Raw genomic sequence first — 13,900 nt, 5'->3', positions numbered from 1 at the left:
CTTAAAAAAAAATAGGCAATTATATTTGCTGAATATACTGTTCTGAAGATTTGTATTTGATCCTTTTGTAGGTAATCTTTTCTGAAAAATCCTTACTACATCACTAAAAGAGGTGCTTTGAAAACAAAATCCATATAATGATACCAAACGTACACACACACAAAAAATAAATAAAAATAACAGTCAAACCTTGAACATTTAAGCACCAACCACACACAAATACATCAAATAACATCTGCATCATAAGTGTATACCACAGTCCAGGGCTAGGGCCAAAGCACAGCTCACGCCACTTATTCCTCATTTTGACTAAAGGAAAAGTCCCACATCCATTCAGCACACCACGGATTCTTCATCTTACAAAACGGCAAGACAAGACCCTGCCACTACCAAAGAAAACAGCAGAACTGCTATTACACTCCGGCATTACCATTCAGAGTCATGATCCTATTAATATGTAAAGCTACTATGCTGCCTTTTCCCATGAATCACAACGAGCATTGTTTTGAATTTAAATTGAAACAATTATCGGTCCTTCTGATGTTTCAGGTAGCCAGTAAACTAGCATATCCAAACCAGCTAAAGAAGTCTTCCCGTGTGTTTTACACCCTGACAATTTACTAACACCTGCATAAAATACCTCGTGTCACATATGAGCACACGTGTACAATCATAAGAAATTAGGAGGATGTGCCTGGAATAAAGTTGATCTTGTGGATATATTTTTGTATGTATGGAGCTTTATCCTGAAGCTTTTTCAAAACCTTTTAGTTTGTAAGTACCAGACCACGAAAATAGCTAGGCATAAATATACATTGTACAGCAGCAAATTTAAATGTGCCTGGAGGCACGTTTGCAGACAACACTTGGCGGAAGAAGACTTAATAAATAATAATGAAAAGAGTGACAACTTAGGAAACGTTTAAGAATGAGATGACGTATCTATTAGTGGGGCAAAATCCTTGACCAAATTCAAGATCTGACCCATCTGTCAAATACAGCCTGCCATGCATTAAGGGAACAAGGAAAGCCAGGTGCATGCTCTCTGTATGGAGCTATGTTGGTACTCATCACCACCATCCCCTGCCCAAACAGTATGCTAGTGGCATGAAATTGTTACCAAAGTCAACTCGCTCAAAGCTGAAGGGGTGGAAAACATCCTCACTCTTGAATCTTGTCATAATACTTATAACAAAGGACTAAAACGTTTTCCACAGAAAACCTAATGAGAAATATGCACCCCATCCAAAGCAGAGTGCAGTCTGGAGACAAGCACCCTGAAAGTAAAAATTGCTAAGTACTGCCAAGGCACTTGCACATGAATGAAGTGGCACAATTCCAGTGAGCAAGAATGGGTGGAAAACATCCTGAGAAGTCTACGCCTTTGCCAAGTCCATGAATTTATTCCTTGATACTCATGCCCCACTCTTAGGTAAGCAGCCTTACAAGAAGACAGAGGGGTTTTGGAGTCAGCCTTTTGTGCTGGTGCAGCTGAAAATGGGACAGAGATCTCAAAACACAAAAAGTATGTTGGTGGGAGGCAGTGGGGAGGGGATGCTACAAAGACATTTCATACCCTATTTTATTCCAAGCCTTTTCACTTGCAGCAAAACATCAATTTTTGCATTTATAGGGAGATATCTAGCTAGGGAGATATCTAGCTACAACAATGTCTGTTAGAATTTGAGCTGAGTCTACACTACAACACCTTCCCGAGCCATTCACCAGTTTCAGTCAATCCTTCCAGATTTCTCACGATGCTGGGGAAAATACAAAGCCCCAAGAAAACCAACCACCTTGCTCTCCCGAGCTGACGCCGGGCACCCTGGGGTGAGCCGGCACCTGATGGGGAGCCCCTTGGCAGTCCCTCCTCCCCGACCAACCCAGGCACCAAGCTCTCGGGAGAACGCTGGCCACCCAAGTCCTTCCACAGAGCCACTCCAGAATCCTTTTTTTTTTCCTTCCCTCCTTTTTTTTTTTTTTATTTTTTTTTTTTTTTTTTTTTTTACGGATTTCCTCCCCGCGGATGAGCGGCTCTTTCCACGCGCACTGCCAAGGTCCATCCTTCCGTCCCTGGCCGCGCACCCGGCACTGGGCGTGTAACCGGGGCCCTATGTAACCCCCCGCCGGCTCTGCCCCGCCGCAGCCGCCGCCCTCGGGGAGCCCCGACGGCCTCTCCCCGCTCCTCGGGTTCCTTCTCCTGCCGGCCCGGGACCTGCCGCCGGCCTCCCCCGGGATGCCTCCTCCCCTGGCGGCCGGCCAGCCGCCCGCACCCTGCTCTCCGCGCTGAGGCCGCGGAGCCCTGCGCCGCCCGCGGAGAGCCCGACGGCAGCTCCGGGAGCAGAAAGCGAAAGTACCTGCGGCCGGCGGAAGCCCCATGGGAACAGCAAAGCCCGGCCGAGCCGCAGCCGGGTCTGACAGCGCCGCGCCCCCCGACGGCAACCGCCCGGGGTGCTGAGCACCCCCCTCTTCTCCCGCTCCCCCCCGTCGCGGCTCCGCTCGCCCCCAGGCTCGCCCCCTGGCACCATGGGCGAGACGGCGCCGCCACCATGACCGCCGAGCCGCCGCCGCTGCTCCCTGCCACCCCCCCGGCGGACCATGTCCCATGGTAAGGAGCGCAGCGCCGCGCAGCGCCGCGCCCCCCCGGTTCCTCTCCGCACCCGCGCACCGCTCACCGCTCCGCCGCCTGCCCGCCGCCTCCTCGCCTCCTCTGTGGCTGCGCGGTGCCGCCCGGTGCCCTTTTATCCCCGCGGTGACGGCCACGGGGAAATTCCCAGTTTTGCTTTTCTTTTCTTTTTTTTTTTTTTTTTTTTCTTTCCTATTTTGTCCTTAGAATGAAAGTAAAAGAGCCCCGTTCCCAGCCCGGCCGCTGCCGGGAAAGTGGCCGGGGCGGGGGGGGCGGGTGGTGGTGAAAAAAGGTGGTGGTGCTGGGGGAGCTGCGCGGAGCTCCGCGGGTACCCGCGGTCCGCCCCGCGGGGGCGCGCCCCGAGCAGGTGCCGCGCAGCGCCGGGGGCTGCAGCCGAGCCCCGCGCCCCTTGCGAGGGCTGGGGGCGGGCGGGCAGAAAGCCTCCGCCGGGCCGCTGCCGTCGAGGGTCGCTGCGGGTGTCGGGTGGGCGAGCAGGGGCACGGCAGCCGCACTATAACGCGGGAGGTTTGCGGGGGGGAGCCCGCAGCCCCGGGGCGCGGGAGGGTCGCTTGCACGAAGCGGAGGAAAAGGGGATTTTTTGGACCATAAAGAGGGGCTTTTTTCCATTTGGAAATACTGGAATGCTGAGTCTTCCCGGCTTTCCTCGGAGAATTTGCTGGGGGTTTCCACATAAAACTTAGGAGCTTTTCAGGAGTTTGCTGAAAGAATGGGGTTTACCAGCAATGTAAGATTCCTTTCTTCAGAAGCGCTAGCCATATGGCCGCTATCAGCTCTGCTTCGTGGGAAGGTACTAGCTCACCCCAAAGCTGCTGGGACTCTTTAGGATGCTCATCTAACAGAGGACTCATTTAGGAACATCTAAACTGGTTGCGTTGGGATCCTGCTGTAGGTCAAGGGGCTTTGTGAGTGTGCAGCATCCCTTTCAGAATTATCTGCTCTGATTCTGTCGTTTCCTCACTTAAAAGATTCGCCACCTGACCAATACAGAGAAAGTAAAACAAGAGGAAGAGAAGTGATTTTGCAGTTTTCATCAGTCACTCCATTCTTACTGGAAAAAAAGTTTTAAAAGTGATGGAATCTGTTACAGTGACTTTAATTTAGAAGGTGGTTATTTGTGTCTCCGAAATGTCCTTTTGAAGCTGAGTTGTTTGTATCACTTTTTTGGAAGTGTGTATGTATTACAGTTCCTTTTTTAATTTGTACTGGAATCAAGAGGTGCAATGGTATGCTGGAAAAAATGTTGTCCTGTAATTGACTTCTAGCATGCTTTTGCAACATCTTTTTGGTATCACAGTTGTACAAATCCCAGTCCTACAAACTGATAATTCTCTTGGAGTAGAGGTAATTAGCATTGAGATTTACAAAGGTGAAGCTCTGTGGAAGTCAGATGTCCATCTGGAGGTCCTATCTGCCTTGCATAGGCACTATTTTTTGTATTTTCTGCCTGTAGGTTCAAATCTCGTCAGGCTAGATTTCTTGAAATCCTCATAGACAGGTCTGATGATCAGTGTCTGAAAAGGTTAGATTGTTTGGTTGTCAGCCAAATGAATTTCCCGTGCAAAATTGGCAGGCAGCCTGCCACAAGAAAACAAAAATGGAATTGTACAGGTGAAAATCTTCCAGTCCTGTTTCTAGGACAGAGGTGTACATCACAGCATGTTCACAAGTACACTGTCAGAAAAAAGGCTTTGGTAGGCAGAAAAGTGATACGCGTCCTTCTCTGAAGCAGCAGCATGCGGTAGGGCTGGGCTGGGCTGTGAGGGACTTTCTGTGGACAGCAGACAGTCATGGCATGACCCTGGTTCTTGCATCACGGAGGTTACATGGCTCAGTAAAGACTATGGTCAAGTTTCACTTCTTTCTTCCTTGAAGCTATGCACCCAGAATAAGTATTTTAAAAGTGTATTCAGGGATACATATTTTACTTTCATCTCTAGTGTTCTGCAGTTATTCAGGATTTCTTTCTGAGGCTGGGATTCACAAGTGATGCCAAGTCCAGAGATGCCCAACTCTGAGTGTCTGGCTGGGCTCAGTGCTCCCATCCTCACCAGAGAGGAAGGAAGGAAGCTGTAGGGTCAGGGCATTCCTTCTGCCTTTCCTGGCAACTCTGGTGTCTCCAGTTACTCTGTGTAGGTTTGTTGGTCTTACTGAGTAGCAGAGATGGGTAGAAACAGCTCATAATACTGCAGGAATTTGCTGTGGTCTTTGATGATCCTCCAACACAAACTTCTAGCTTTTTCTTTTTTTTTTTTTTCCTTTTCCCTACAACCTTCCGTTTAAGCATCATCCTACTCCATCCATCTGTAGGCCAGTGTCCGGTTACTAGCTTCCTATTAGCTTCCTCACTCCCAGCATCAGGCTAGTCACCAGCAGCCTCTAGTTACCATCAGTGCCTTCAGGCTGACCAGTTATTTTGGTCCTTTCTCTCTTTGCCCATCCTCACAAAGCTCCTGTTTTCCTGGATGTCATGCAAGGAGAGAAGACCAGTGGTCTGAGCAAAGCAAGATGGTCCACTGAGGGGAGAAACGGTGAGGAGCAGTGAGGCTTGCTCCAAAGGATTTCAAAAACTTGCAGAGAAAGTTGTATTGCTACCTTGTCTCATGTGCAGCCACTAATATGGGCTTCTACATCTGATCAGCCAGACACACGTGTCCATGAGCACTTACAGAATTCATTGTAGGAAAAATCACTAGTTAAGGTGGAATTCAGCTGCAGACACTTGAATGTCTACGTCTGTTTCACTAGGGCACTTATTTGTCTACATATGTACTACTAGACGGTTATGGCCCCATTATGGTCAATGGAGAGACCTCATCAATGCTTTCTACAGACTGGATAGGAATTCAGCCCAAGTTGACATGAAGTGGCTGGTCAGCTTAATAACTGAAGGCTCTCAACCACAGTGGCTAAATCACCCTTCAGTATGAGGAAGTTTAGATGCTCAGCTAGTGTTTTACTCTGGAGCTGAATCTTTCCCTCAAGGTACAGGTCATTTGGTTGTACAAAGATCCCCTTTAAACTGTTTTAACAGATTACAGAATGTATTTGTTAATACAGGTTATATTCTATGGTATTCAATGTGTACTTAACTGCTCTTGTTGTAATCCAGCCTTTTTTAGATCTATCTTTCGGGTTCTGCCACTACTTCTTGTTCTGTCACCAGTGAATTCATCTAGTTGTACAATGGGAAATAAAACAGCTGAGATCCGTGTGAAGTATGAGAATATACTAAGCCACGACATCGATGAGCTGGTAGGTAATAGCTTTTGGGCTTCCTAATTATTTTTAGATGATAGCAAATAATAAAAAACAAACAATGACCAAACAAAAAAGCTCTAATGTTAACATTTGATAGAAGACAATTGTAAAATCGCATGTTGTACTGGGATTGTGGCTTTATTTGAGGGCGTGCTGCCTATTTGCCTGTACAAATACATGGCAAATACATGGTTTGTGTTTGTACACCAAGTAGTTAGACACAAGTACCATTTGGACCTAAGCAGTATATTAAAAAAAAAAAAAAAAAACACTTTTTAAAGGTAGTTTTATTACTACGTGTTTTATTTTCTTGTCAAGAGAAGAAAGCATTCCACAGCCTGCAATTTTCTCTACTAACTATAGTCTTCTTGACTAAAGTTTTATGTTGTCCATTGAATACAAATGAACAGAGGCACAAAATTCAAGTCACTGATTTTCAAAACAATTTCTATGTTATATTCCAGCCAGTGAGCCCATTAATTGGCCATTTTAAAGGTAAAACCCTGCTATTAAAACTTTAGATAAGTGGACTTGTTTGGATATTTCTGTGTATTGAAACATTTTTTATGGAGAGTGACTGAAATCTTTCATTTTTCAACTGTTTAAGATTTTTGCTTCATTAACAGAGAATATTATCATTTTAATAGTCCTAGATATTCATATCATTATCATCATAATCATTCAGAATTAACAAGGTACCTTTCTAAAGGTTAAGTAGTAAATTAATACATTTGTAGTTAATGCAAGTGATGTAAAACTCACCCATATTACAATAGAAGTTTCTTTCTATTTTACCTACCAATACATTTTATATAACCAACAAAGAATCAAGTTTTCAAGATAGCAGCAGAGAAAAAGTTAACTTTCTCAGTTGCAAGTAGCAACCTCTCCTCCATCATGGCTTTATCACCTACAACTATTACAGGTATACAAACGTACATTGCTAGAGTTTACAGATCCATGCCTCAAACTTATCTTCATCAAGAATTTATTAACAAATTAGTCTGCCAAGAACGCTTTCATGGGAGAAAGCACTTTCCACTCTTGGATTAGCAGAGGCATTTCTACGAAAAGGGGATTTTTCTGACAGTTTGTCACTACAGTAGAACTCACCATTCTGTTGCAGTCTTAAATCAAGATCTGTTCGCATGAAGTGTGAGTGATAGATGGTGTTTTTTCCAAAGGTGAAATAGAGAGCTATTATATTTCTTCACACTTAGCATCCACTACCATCATTCAGAGCATTATGCTGGTGGTTTCCAACCTTTCTTTACCAAGACGCATCAACCCTTCCCTGGAAGCAAAATACCTTTAGGTTCAGGGAAAGATCATTTAATTTTCAAAAACATTCTGATCATGTGTGTGATAATCTTGAGACTACAAAAAGTGAAAGCTACTGCTTTTCTGTCTTCTGCATAGAGAAATCACATTGTCCTCAACAAGGCACCAAAGACGGGCAAAAAATCATGGCCATGTTAGTACAGATAGCACCTTTAGTTTGTCATCTTTTTTAGTGACAAAGTGATTGGTGACCTATAAGAGGTACCAACATGTCAGGAAGGAGAGCCTCTGGGAAACAGATCCTGCTGTCTTCCTGCAGTGCAGAACCATGAGGCGCATCCCAGCTCTGCTGGAGCTGCAGGGCCAGAGAAGCCAGGAGGGTGTTTTCTGTTTAAATAATAAACAAACTAATAAACAAAACTTCAAGCATTAATGTTTGTGAAAGGTAGTGGGAATGTATTGAACTCCGAAGTTCTGACTTGCTAGAATAGACATGCACAAGCAACTGCGGTGTAACTTTCCTCATTTGCCAGTCTATATTTTCTCCCATTTAAGAGAGATTAACTTGTTTTTTTATGTAAAATCAGTGTAGAGTCTTGTCACTATAGCTTAACAGCAAATATTAGGGACATTGCCCTTTGGGTCATAGCAACTGTTCACTAGGAACTTTCCTGCAATTGTATAGCCAAAGTCAGTAACTTTCAGTCCCTCAACCTGATGTTTGGACACAGTCATGGAGGCGACCAGTGGGTTCTATACTAGACCTTCAGAGATTAATTTGATTTTCACTAATGCCTTTTTTGAGGCCAGGATTTCTCTCTGGTTGCTTTAGCCACAGCAAATAAACTGCCTTCAGAAATGGTTACTACAATATGCTATAGATGAGGGGTCAGTGACTTCTTAGTGGTTAGAAAATAAAGTTGCAGATAAAACTGAGTTTTAGGATGATTTATTTTATTTATTTATTTATTTATTTTAGATCTTGGTGCTCTATGATTGCAGTAGAATTTCAGTCTGCTGTGGTACAAGTAGAGATGAGCATTATATTCCTAATGCTTTTTTGTGTCAGTGAATATTTGGCTCCCTAAACTCCTGGGTTTGAAAACCCTTCCTGTAGAAAGTGCTGTTCATCTTGGATGACCTGCTGAAATACAAGTATTATGCAAAAATCTGCAAAAAAGCCCTAAATATGAGGTTGACTAATGTGTTCATATGCACACCTAAATGAGGAGAGCTAATATAGTATTGACAGGAGCTGTCTTCTTTTTTAAAGCTTTTTTGGTTGCATTAAGTTATATGGATACAGGCTGAAGAAGAAACAGAAGGGTTTTTTTTTGAGTTAGATTCAGTTGTGGGTGACAACCATGAAAGCAGAACAAAAAGCGGAGAGTATAAACCATTGATAAAAGATTATGGCCACACAAAGAGAGCAAGTGTACTGGCTTCAGATTATCTTGAGATACATGTTCTGTAAATCCACATGTTAAGTTAATGCTAGAATATGTTTAGGTGCCTAGGGCTTGTATTTATTAAGACAAACATTGACAAACATTGTGTTTGATGTCTGTGTAAGATTTAAATATTTCTGTAGTTTTTTAAATGCTAAAAGACCAAGTAATTCAATGGAGTATGAAAGTTTAAAATGAATAGACTTGTGTCCAGTTAGAGGCTCTGTGTTACAAAAGAGATAGAGAGCTACTGGAGAGAGTCCAGTGAAGGGTGAGGAGCAAGGGACTGGAGCACCTCTCCTGTGAGGAGATGCTGAGAGAGCTGGGACTGGTCTGCCTGGAGAAGAGGAGGCTCAGGAGGGATCTCATCAATAAATACCTGAAGGCAGGATGCAACTAGACAGAGCCAGGCTCTTTTCAGTAGTGCCCAGTGGCAGGAGAAGATGCAATGGGCACAAACACAGGAGCTTCCCCTGAACATAGGCATGTAACATGCAATGAATATAGCACTTCTTTACTGTGTTGGTGACAGAGCACTGACAGGGAGGCTGTAGAGTCTCCCTCCTTGGAGATCTTCAAAAGTTGCCTCCACATGGTCCTGGGCAACCTGCCCAAGGGACTTAGACCAGCTGACCTCCAGAGGTCCCTTCCAGCCTCAACATTTCTGTGATTCTGTGTGATTCTGTGAGTACCTTTGCAAACTGTAGCTGGATTGGGGTTTTCTTTGCTTGCTTGCCAAGGGAAAGCTCAGAACTGTACACTGACCCTGCTACAACAGAGGAGATCCTACCGAGCAATTTAGTGTTAAGGTCACCAGCTATAAGTGAGAAACTTGGCTCATTTGATTAAAAATACTTCCATGATTAAACATATATTATATTTTACAGGTAAATATGTCAGCAGAGTATCGTGACAGGTGCTGCAAGAATAAAAAACATGAACATAGCAAGGTGTTCTTCTGCAATGATACTCAGGTAAAATTTAGCTTCTCATAAATTACTTTAGAGAATACGAACCCCAGAGGGTTCTTCGTACAATCCGCTCCCTGAATAACACATTGTGATAGTGAATAATGTAATATTTTTTAATTGTCAAATCGTGGTGTTCAGGAATATTCCTTTTAGGAATTTGGAATCATAGAATCTGTCCAGTAAATAGATATTTTTTCAATTGAAATATTAAACAATACCACATCAGAAATCTTTTTATTTTTTTTCTACTGCAACAATTGCTTTAAATTTGTAATACAAATTAGTACAGAACACTGATTGTATTTTGACAATGGAAGTAAACAAAATTTTTCCAACATCTGTTTTTGTTTTTCTACAGAAATCATGTTAGCTAGTGTTTCCACTTCAGATGTGAGAGCTTTAAAATTAATAGTCTGGGCAGATCTTAAATAACAGAAAGCACAATTGTCCGTTGTAGCTGTGGATTTTATCATGACTTGGTAAAAGGACTGAGTTCAAAAACTGGGCAGCATTTTCCTGATTGTGTCAGCTGCTTTCATTAAGGCCAGGATTTATCCCTAGTATCCTTACTAATATTATTGCTAGCATTATTATTACTAATTACAAATTGATGTTTTAAATATTTTGAAGAGATGGCAATTGGGTCAGATTAGTCATGATTTATTGGAACAGACTGTTGTTACGCCAGATAAAGAAGCTAATGGTTACTGATGGAGCTTGTGTTTTAAGACAAACACTACATGGAATTAACAGTGCACAGACTTTTCAGCAAGTTTTTTTTTCTTGCTCTCTTCACAGGAAATAGAATCACTACAGAGTATGGCATGCAACATGCTCAAATTCTTTAATAAGCAAAAAATCAGCAAAGAATTTAGATGGAAAGCAGCATTAGTCTCATGTGGGACGTTACAAGTTCTACAGTGCAAATGTGAAAGACATAAAAAAGAAAAGGTGAGTGGTAGTGATGGTCTACAGTTTACTGGAAGTACGTGGCTTACTCCTCAGAGCTCTTCAGCACAGATTATCACATCTACCTCTCAAAGGTATATCTATCATGCACATTACATGCATGACAAATTTTGCTCTGTACAGCAGCACGTCTTGTAACAGACATTAAACCCGGTGCAAAGACTATTTAAGTCAGTGATCTGGATGTCTGTAGTCAAGATATGTACTCTGGTTTAGTAGTGAAAGACCTCAATTAATTCTCCAGTAAAAGACAAAGATCACACTTATGCAGAGATTTCCTTTAACTTCCATATATGTAAAATCACGCTTGCTACTTCACATTGGGTTTCTACCTTAAAATTAATGTTTAAGGTGGCTTATTTCAACAAATAATTAGTGGGAGTTTCTCTCCTTTCCATAATCCCTTTGATTATTGATCTTAATTTTATCCACAATATCTCAAACTCAACAAGAGTAGTTAGATATGAAAGTATTTATATTTTCAGTTAATGGCAACATCAACTCTTTAATATGTCAGTCAAATCTAGTGCAATGATCTACCGGAGAGAAGGAAAAGTGTTCTTTTAAGTGTGGCCTGCAGTTCTACCTAATGGGCCAACATCAAAAAGCCTCCTTGTAGGCACCAAAGGTTATAATTCTTTGTGGTTGGCTTACACAGGTGAATTGAAGGCTACATTTAACTCTTTTTTTTTTTCTCCTTAATATGGAGAAACATATAACCTAAGAACCAGATCTTCAAAGTAAACGTTGGTGTCTATATTTTGCTTATACAACTCTGGTGAATCTAACTTTTGCCTAACCGTAAAAAGTCTCCTAGTTCAGTAATAGAAGTGTCACCTAACCCCGTGGATGCCTGGTTTTATTTAAGGACCAATTACATTAAAGTCATTTGGTAAAACTCTGTGACAGTCTGTAAAAGTCTATAACGTCTTATAAAAGTCCATAATATCTATTATTTCAGCCTGGAGAAGAGGAGGCTCAGGGAGGATCTTATCTATGTGTATAAATAGCTGAAGGGAGGATGCAATGAGGATGGAGCCAGGCTCTGTTCAGTGGTGCCCAGAGCCAGGACAAGAGGCAATGGGCACAGACTGGAACACAGGAGGTTCAGGAAGCACTTCTGTACTGTGTGGGTGACAGAGCCCTGGCACAGGTTGCCGAGAGAGGTTGAGGAGTCTCCTTCCTTAGAGATCTTCAACAGCAGCCTGGACATGGTCCTGGGCAGCCTGCTCTGGGTGTCCCTGCTTGGGCAGGGGGTTGGAGCAGGTGACCTCTAGAGGTCCCTTCTAACCTTAACCCTTCTGTGTGATTCTGTGAAATCGCAATCATAGAATGTGTACAAGAAGCCCAGTCTGGTGAGACCCTGAACTTTAGGGCCAGCATCCGGAACAGGACTGTTTGGCTCCGTCAGTCTCAAGGTAGCACACGTACAGGCATAGCTTTTGAAGCTTGGCTCACAGATTAATTGGCTTTGTTCTTCGGGTCCTTAAATTAATTGAGGATAGATTTTAAACCGCTGACAGAGGACGTAGGTATTCTCAATTGCACAGACTGGTTTCAGATGCCTTTACTTGCAGAGCATTAAGGCTGCGTTCTCCCAAATCAGCAGGAAGCGGCCGCAATAGGGCTGTGTTCACAGTGAGAACTGATGCAGGCTGGGCCCTGCCATGGCACATTTTGTGAGGAGCCCAGCATTCTGGCTAAGTTACCACGTAAGATACCTGCATTATTTATTGAGACGTAATGAAATTAGTTTGCTTTAAAATATGTCTGTATAAAAAGAATTAACACTTCTCAATTAACAATGTAAACTATCGTGTTTCAGGTTTGCACGCAGATAAACACACATAATAATGAAGATAGAGAAACAGGTGAACAGTCAAAAAAGAAATGTAACCACGAATTTTGTGAACTGAAAGAGAATATATCTAGCCTTCGATCCTGCTGGAATAAATTTGAAAAAATAATTTCCAGGTGATTCCAGATGAATCCTGCTCTTTTCTTTCAAAGTGGCATTACTTGGTATCTTTGCATTTCATATGCATCCTATGAGTAACTCTGTTTGCTTACATGAATACCGGAATTCGGATGTAAAGCTACCGTATTTTGATCCTGGAGATGGAATAAATAGAAACAGCTAAACCAAGCTGCTAAAGTCCGAGAAGGGGAAATAGAGACCAGTGTTTGAAACAAAAAAACTCCGGAGAAGGTTGTGTCCCACCTTCGTGCTCTGGAAAGTACTTTGAATTTTCTGATCTTCTGAGTGACTTTGTAATACCTTCATATGAAAGCAATCCACTTAGATGTCTACTGCAATTTATAAAAAAATCTTAGAAGCTGCAGGCCAAAAAAAAAAAAAAAATCAGTATGGAAGAGCAGCTGATTTCTTTCTACCTATAGAAAACACATCAAGGACCAAAATGAACAATTTACCAAACAAGCAGCAGCTCTTGAGTTTGTTCTGCTAATGCAATAATGTTTTCAGTGTGAGCATCTAATGGGTTCACAAATTGATTTAGGTTTGAAAAATGGGAAAAAGGTAAACTGTTTTAAAAACCTTGGAAGGGTAGTGATTTTTGAGAGATTTAGCACAGTTCTGCTGGCTGAAGCAGAGGCAAGACAGCGAGGCATACGGAAGGCGAGAAATGGGATGCCTGAATGTAAGTTTGCTCAGCTGACTGGAAACAGCAATAGCGTTATGCATTTGGTTATTGGAGTCAGCTGACAGAGGACCTAGAATTTCTTACCTTTGGATTGTGATTTCTTATATGCAATTATTTTATATAACGTGTTTAACGTGTTAGAAAAACGTGACTCAAAATGTGTGAATACTTTCAGAGAATAATATATTGGCATTTAACTAATAAAGTGTTCATATTTAATTTTGGATAAATAGAGGTATTTTTATAGATGTTTATAACTCTTTTGCAGTTTCTTACATTGATATAACTCCTTTGATAATAAAATATTTGTCTTCTATGGAATTGGGCTGTTGGCTTTTTGAGTGTCATTACTCCTTTCTTAGCTTTTTTTTTTTTTCCACAGCTAGTCATTAAAATCACAGTGGCTTTTGTAAGATCCAGCTGCATGAGATTTCCTATTATAAAATATCTGTTTCTTAATTGCTTATAACCCTATAATTTAGGTAGACAGTTCCAGACCAGCTGTCCAACTTGGACTAAATATTTTGGGATATCTTCAACTAAGCCCGTTCTTTCCTGATTCAGAGTGAAAATTTTCTGTGGAACTACTCAGAGAAATCTTTGGTATTCAAAACACAAGATTGAAAAAATGGTGGGATGTGATTTAAACAACTGTATGGACCT

The 13,900-nt window shown here is 42.2% G+C and overlaps 1 protein-coding gene across 2 annotated transcripts; it reads left to right on the top strand.

The window, feature by feature from the left end:
• Positions 1-241: 241 nt before the first annotated feature.
• Positions 242-13,553, top strand: LOC121064508 (interleukin-7-like). Of its 2 annotated transcripts, none has more exons than XM_040546123.1 (5): positions 242-2,608; positions 5,757-5,899; positions 9,522-9,608; positions 10,404-10,648; positions 12,400-12,563. In XM_040546123.1, the coding sequence occupies exons 1-5, from the start codon at positions 2,599-2,601 to the stop codon at positions 12,413-12,415; spliced, it is 501 nt and encodes a 166-aa protein (XP_040402057.1). In that variant the 5' UTR covers positions 242-2,598; the 3' UTR covers positions 12,416-12,563. The 2 variants fall into 2 exon arrangements, with proteins under 2 accessions (XP_040402057.1, XP_040402056.1); XM_040546122.1 differs by having other exon boundaries at positions 278-2,608; positions 10,404-10,556; positions 12,400-13,553.
• Positions 13,554-13,900: the final 347 nt, after the last annotated feature.

Source organism: Cygnus olor, chromosome 2 (genome assembly GCF_009769625.2).
Source record: "Cygnus olor isolate bCygOlo1 chromosome 2, bCygOlo1.pri.v2, whole genome shotgun sequence".
NCBI classification, from domain to species: domain Eukaryota; kingdom Metazoa; phylum Chordata; class Aves; order Anseriformes; family Anatidae; genus Cygnus; species Cygnus olor.
Note: the sequence above shows the minus strand (reverse complement) of the source record. Positions and strands in the feature narration are given on the sequence as shown.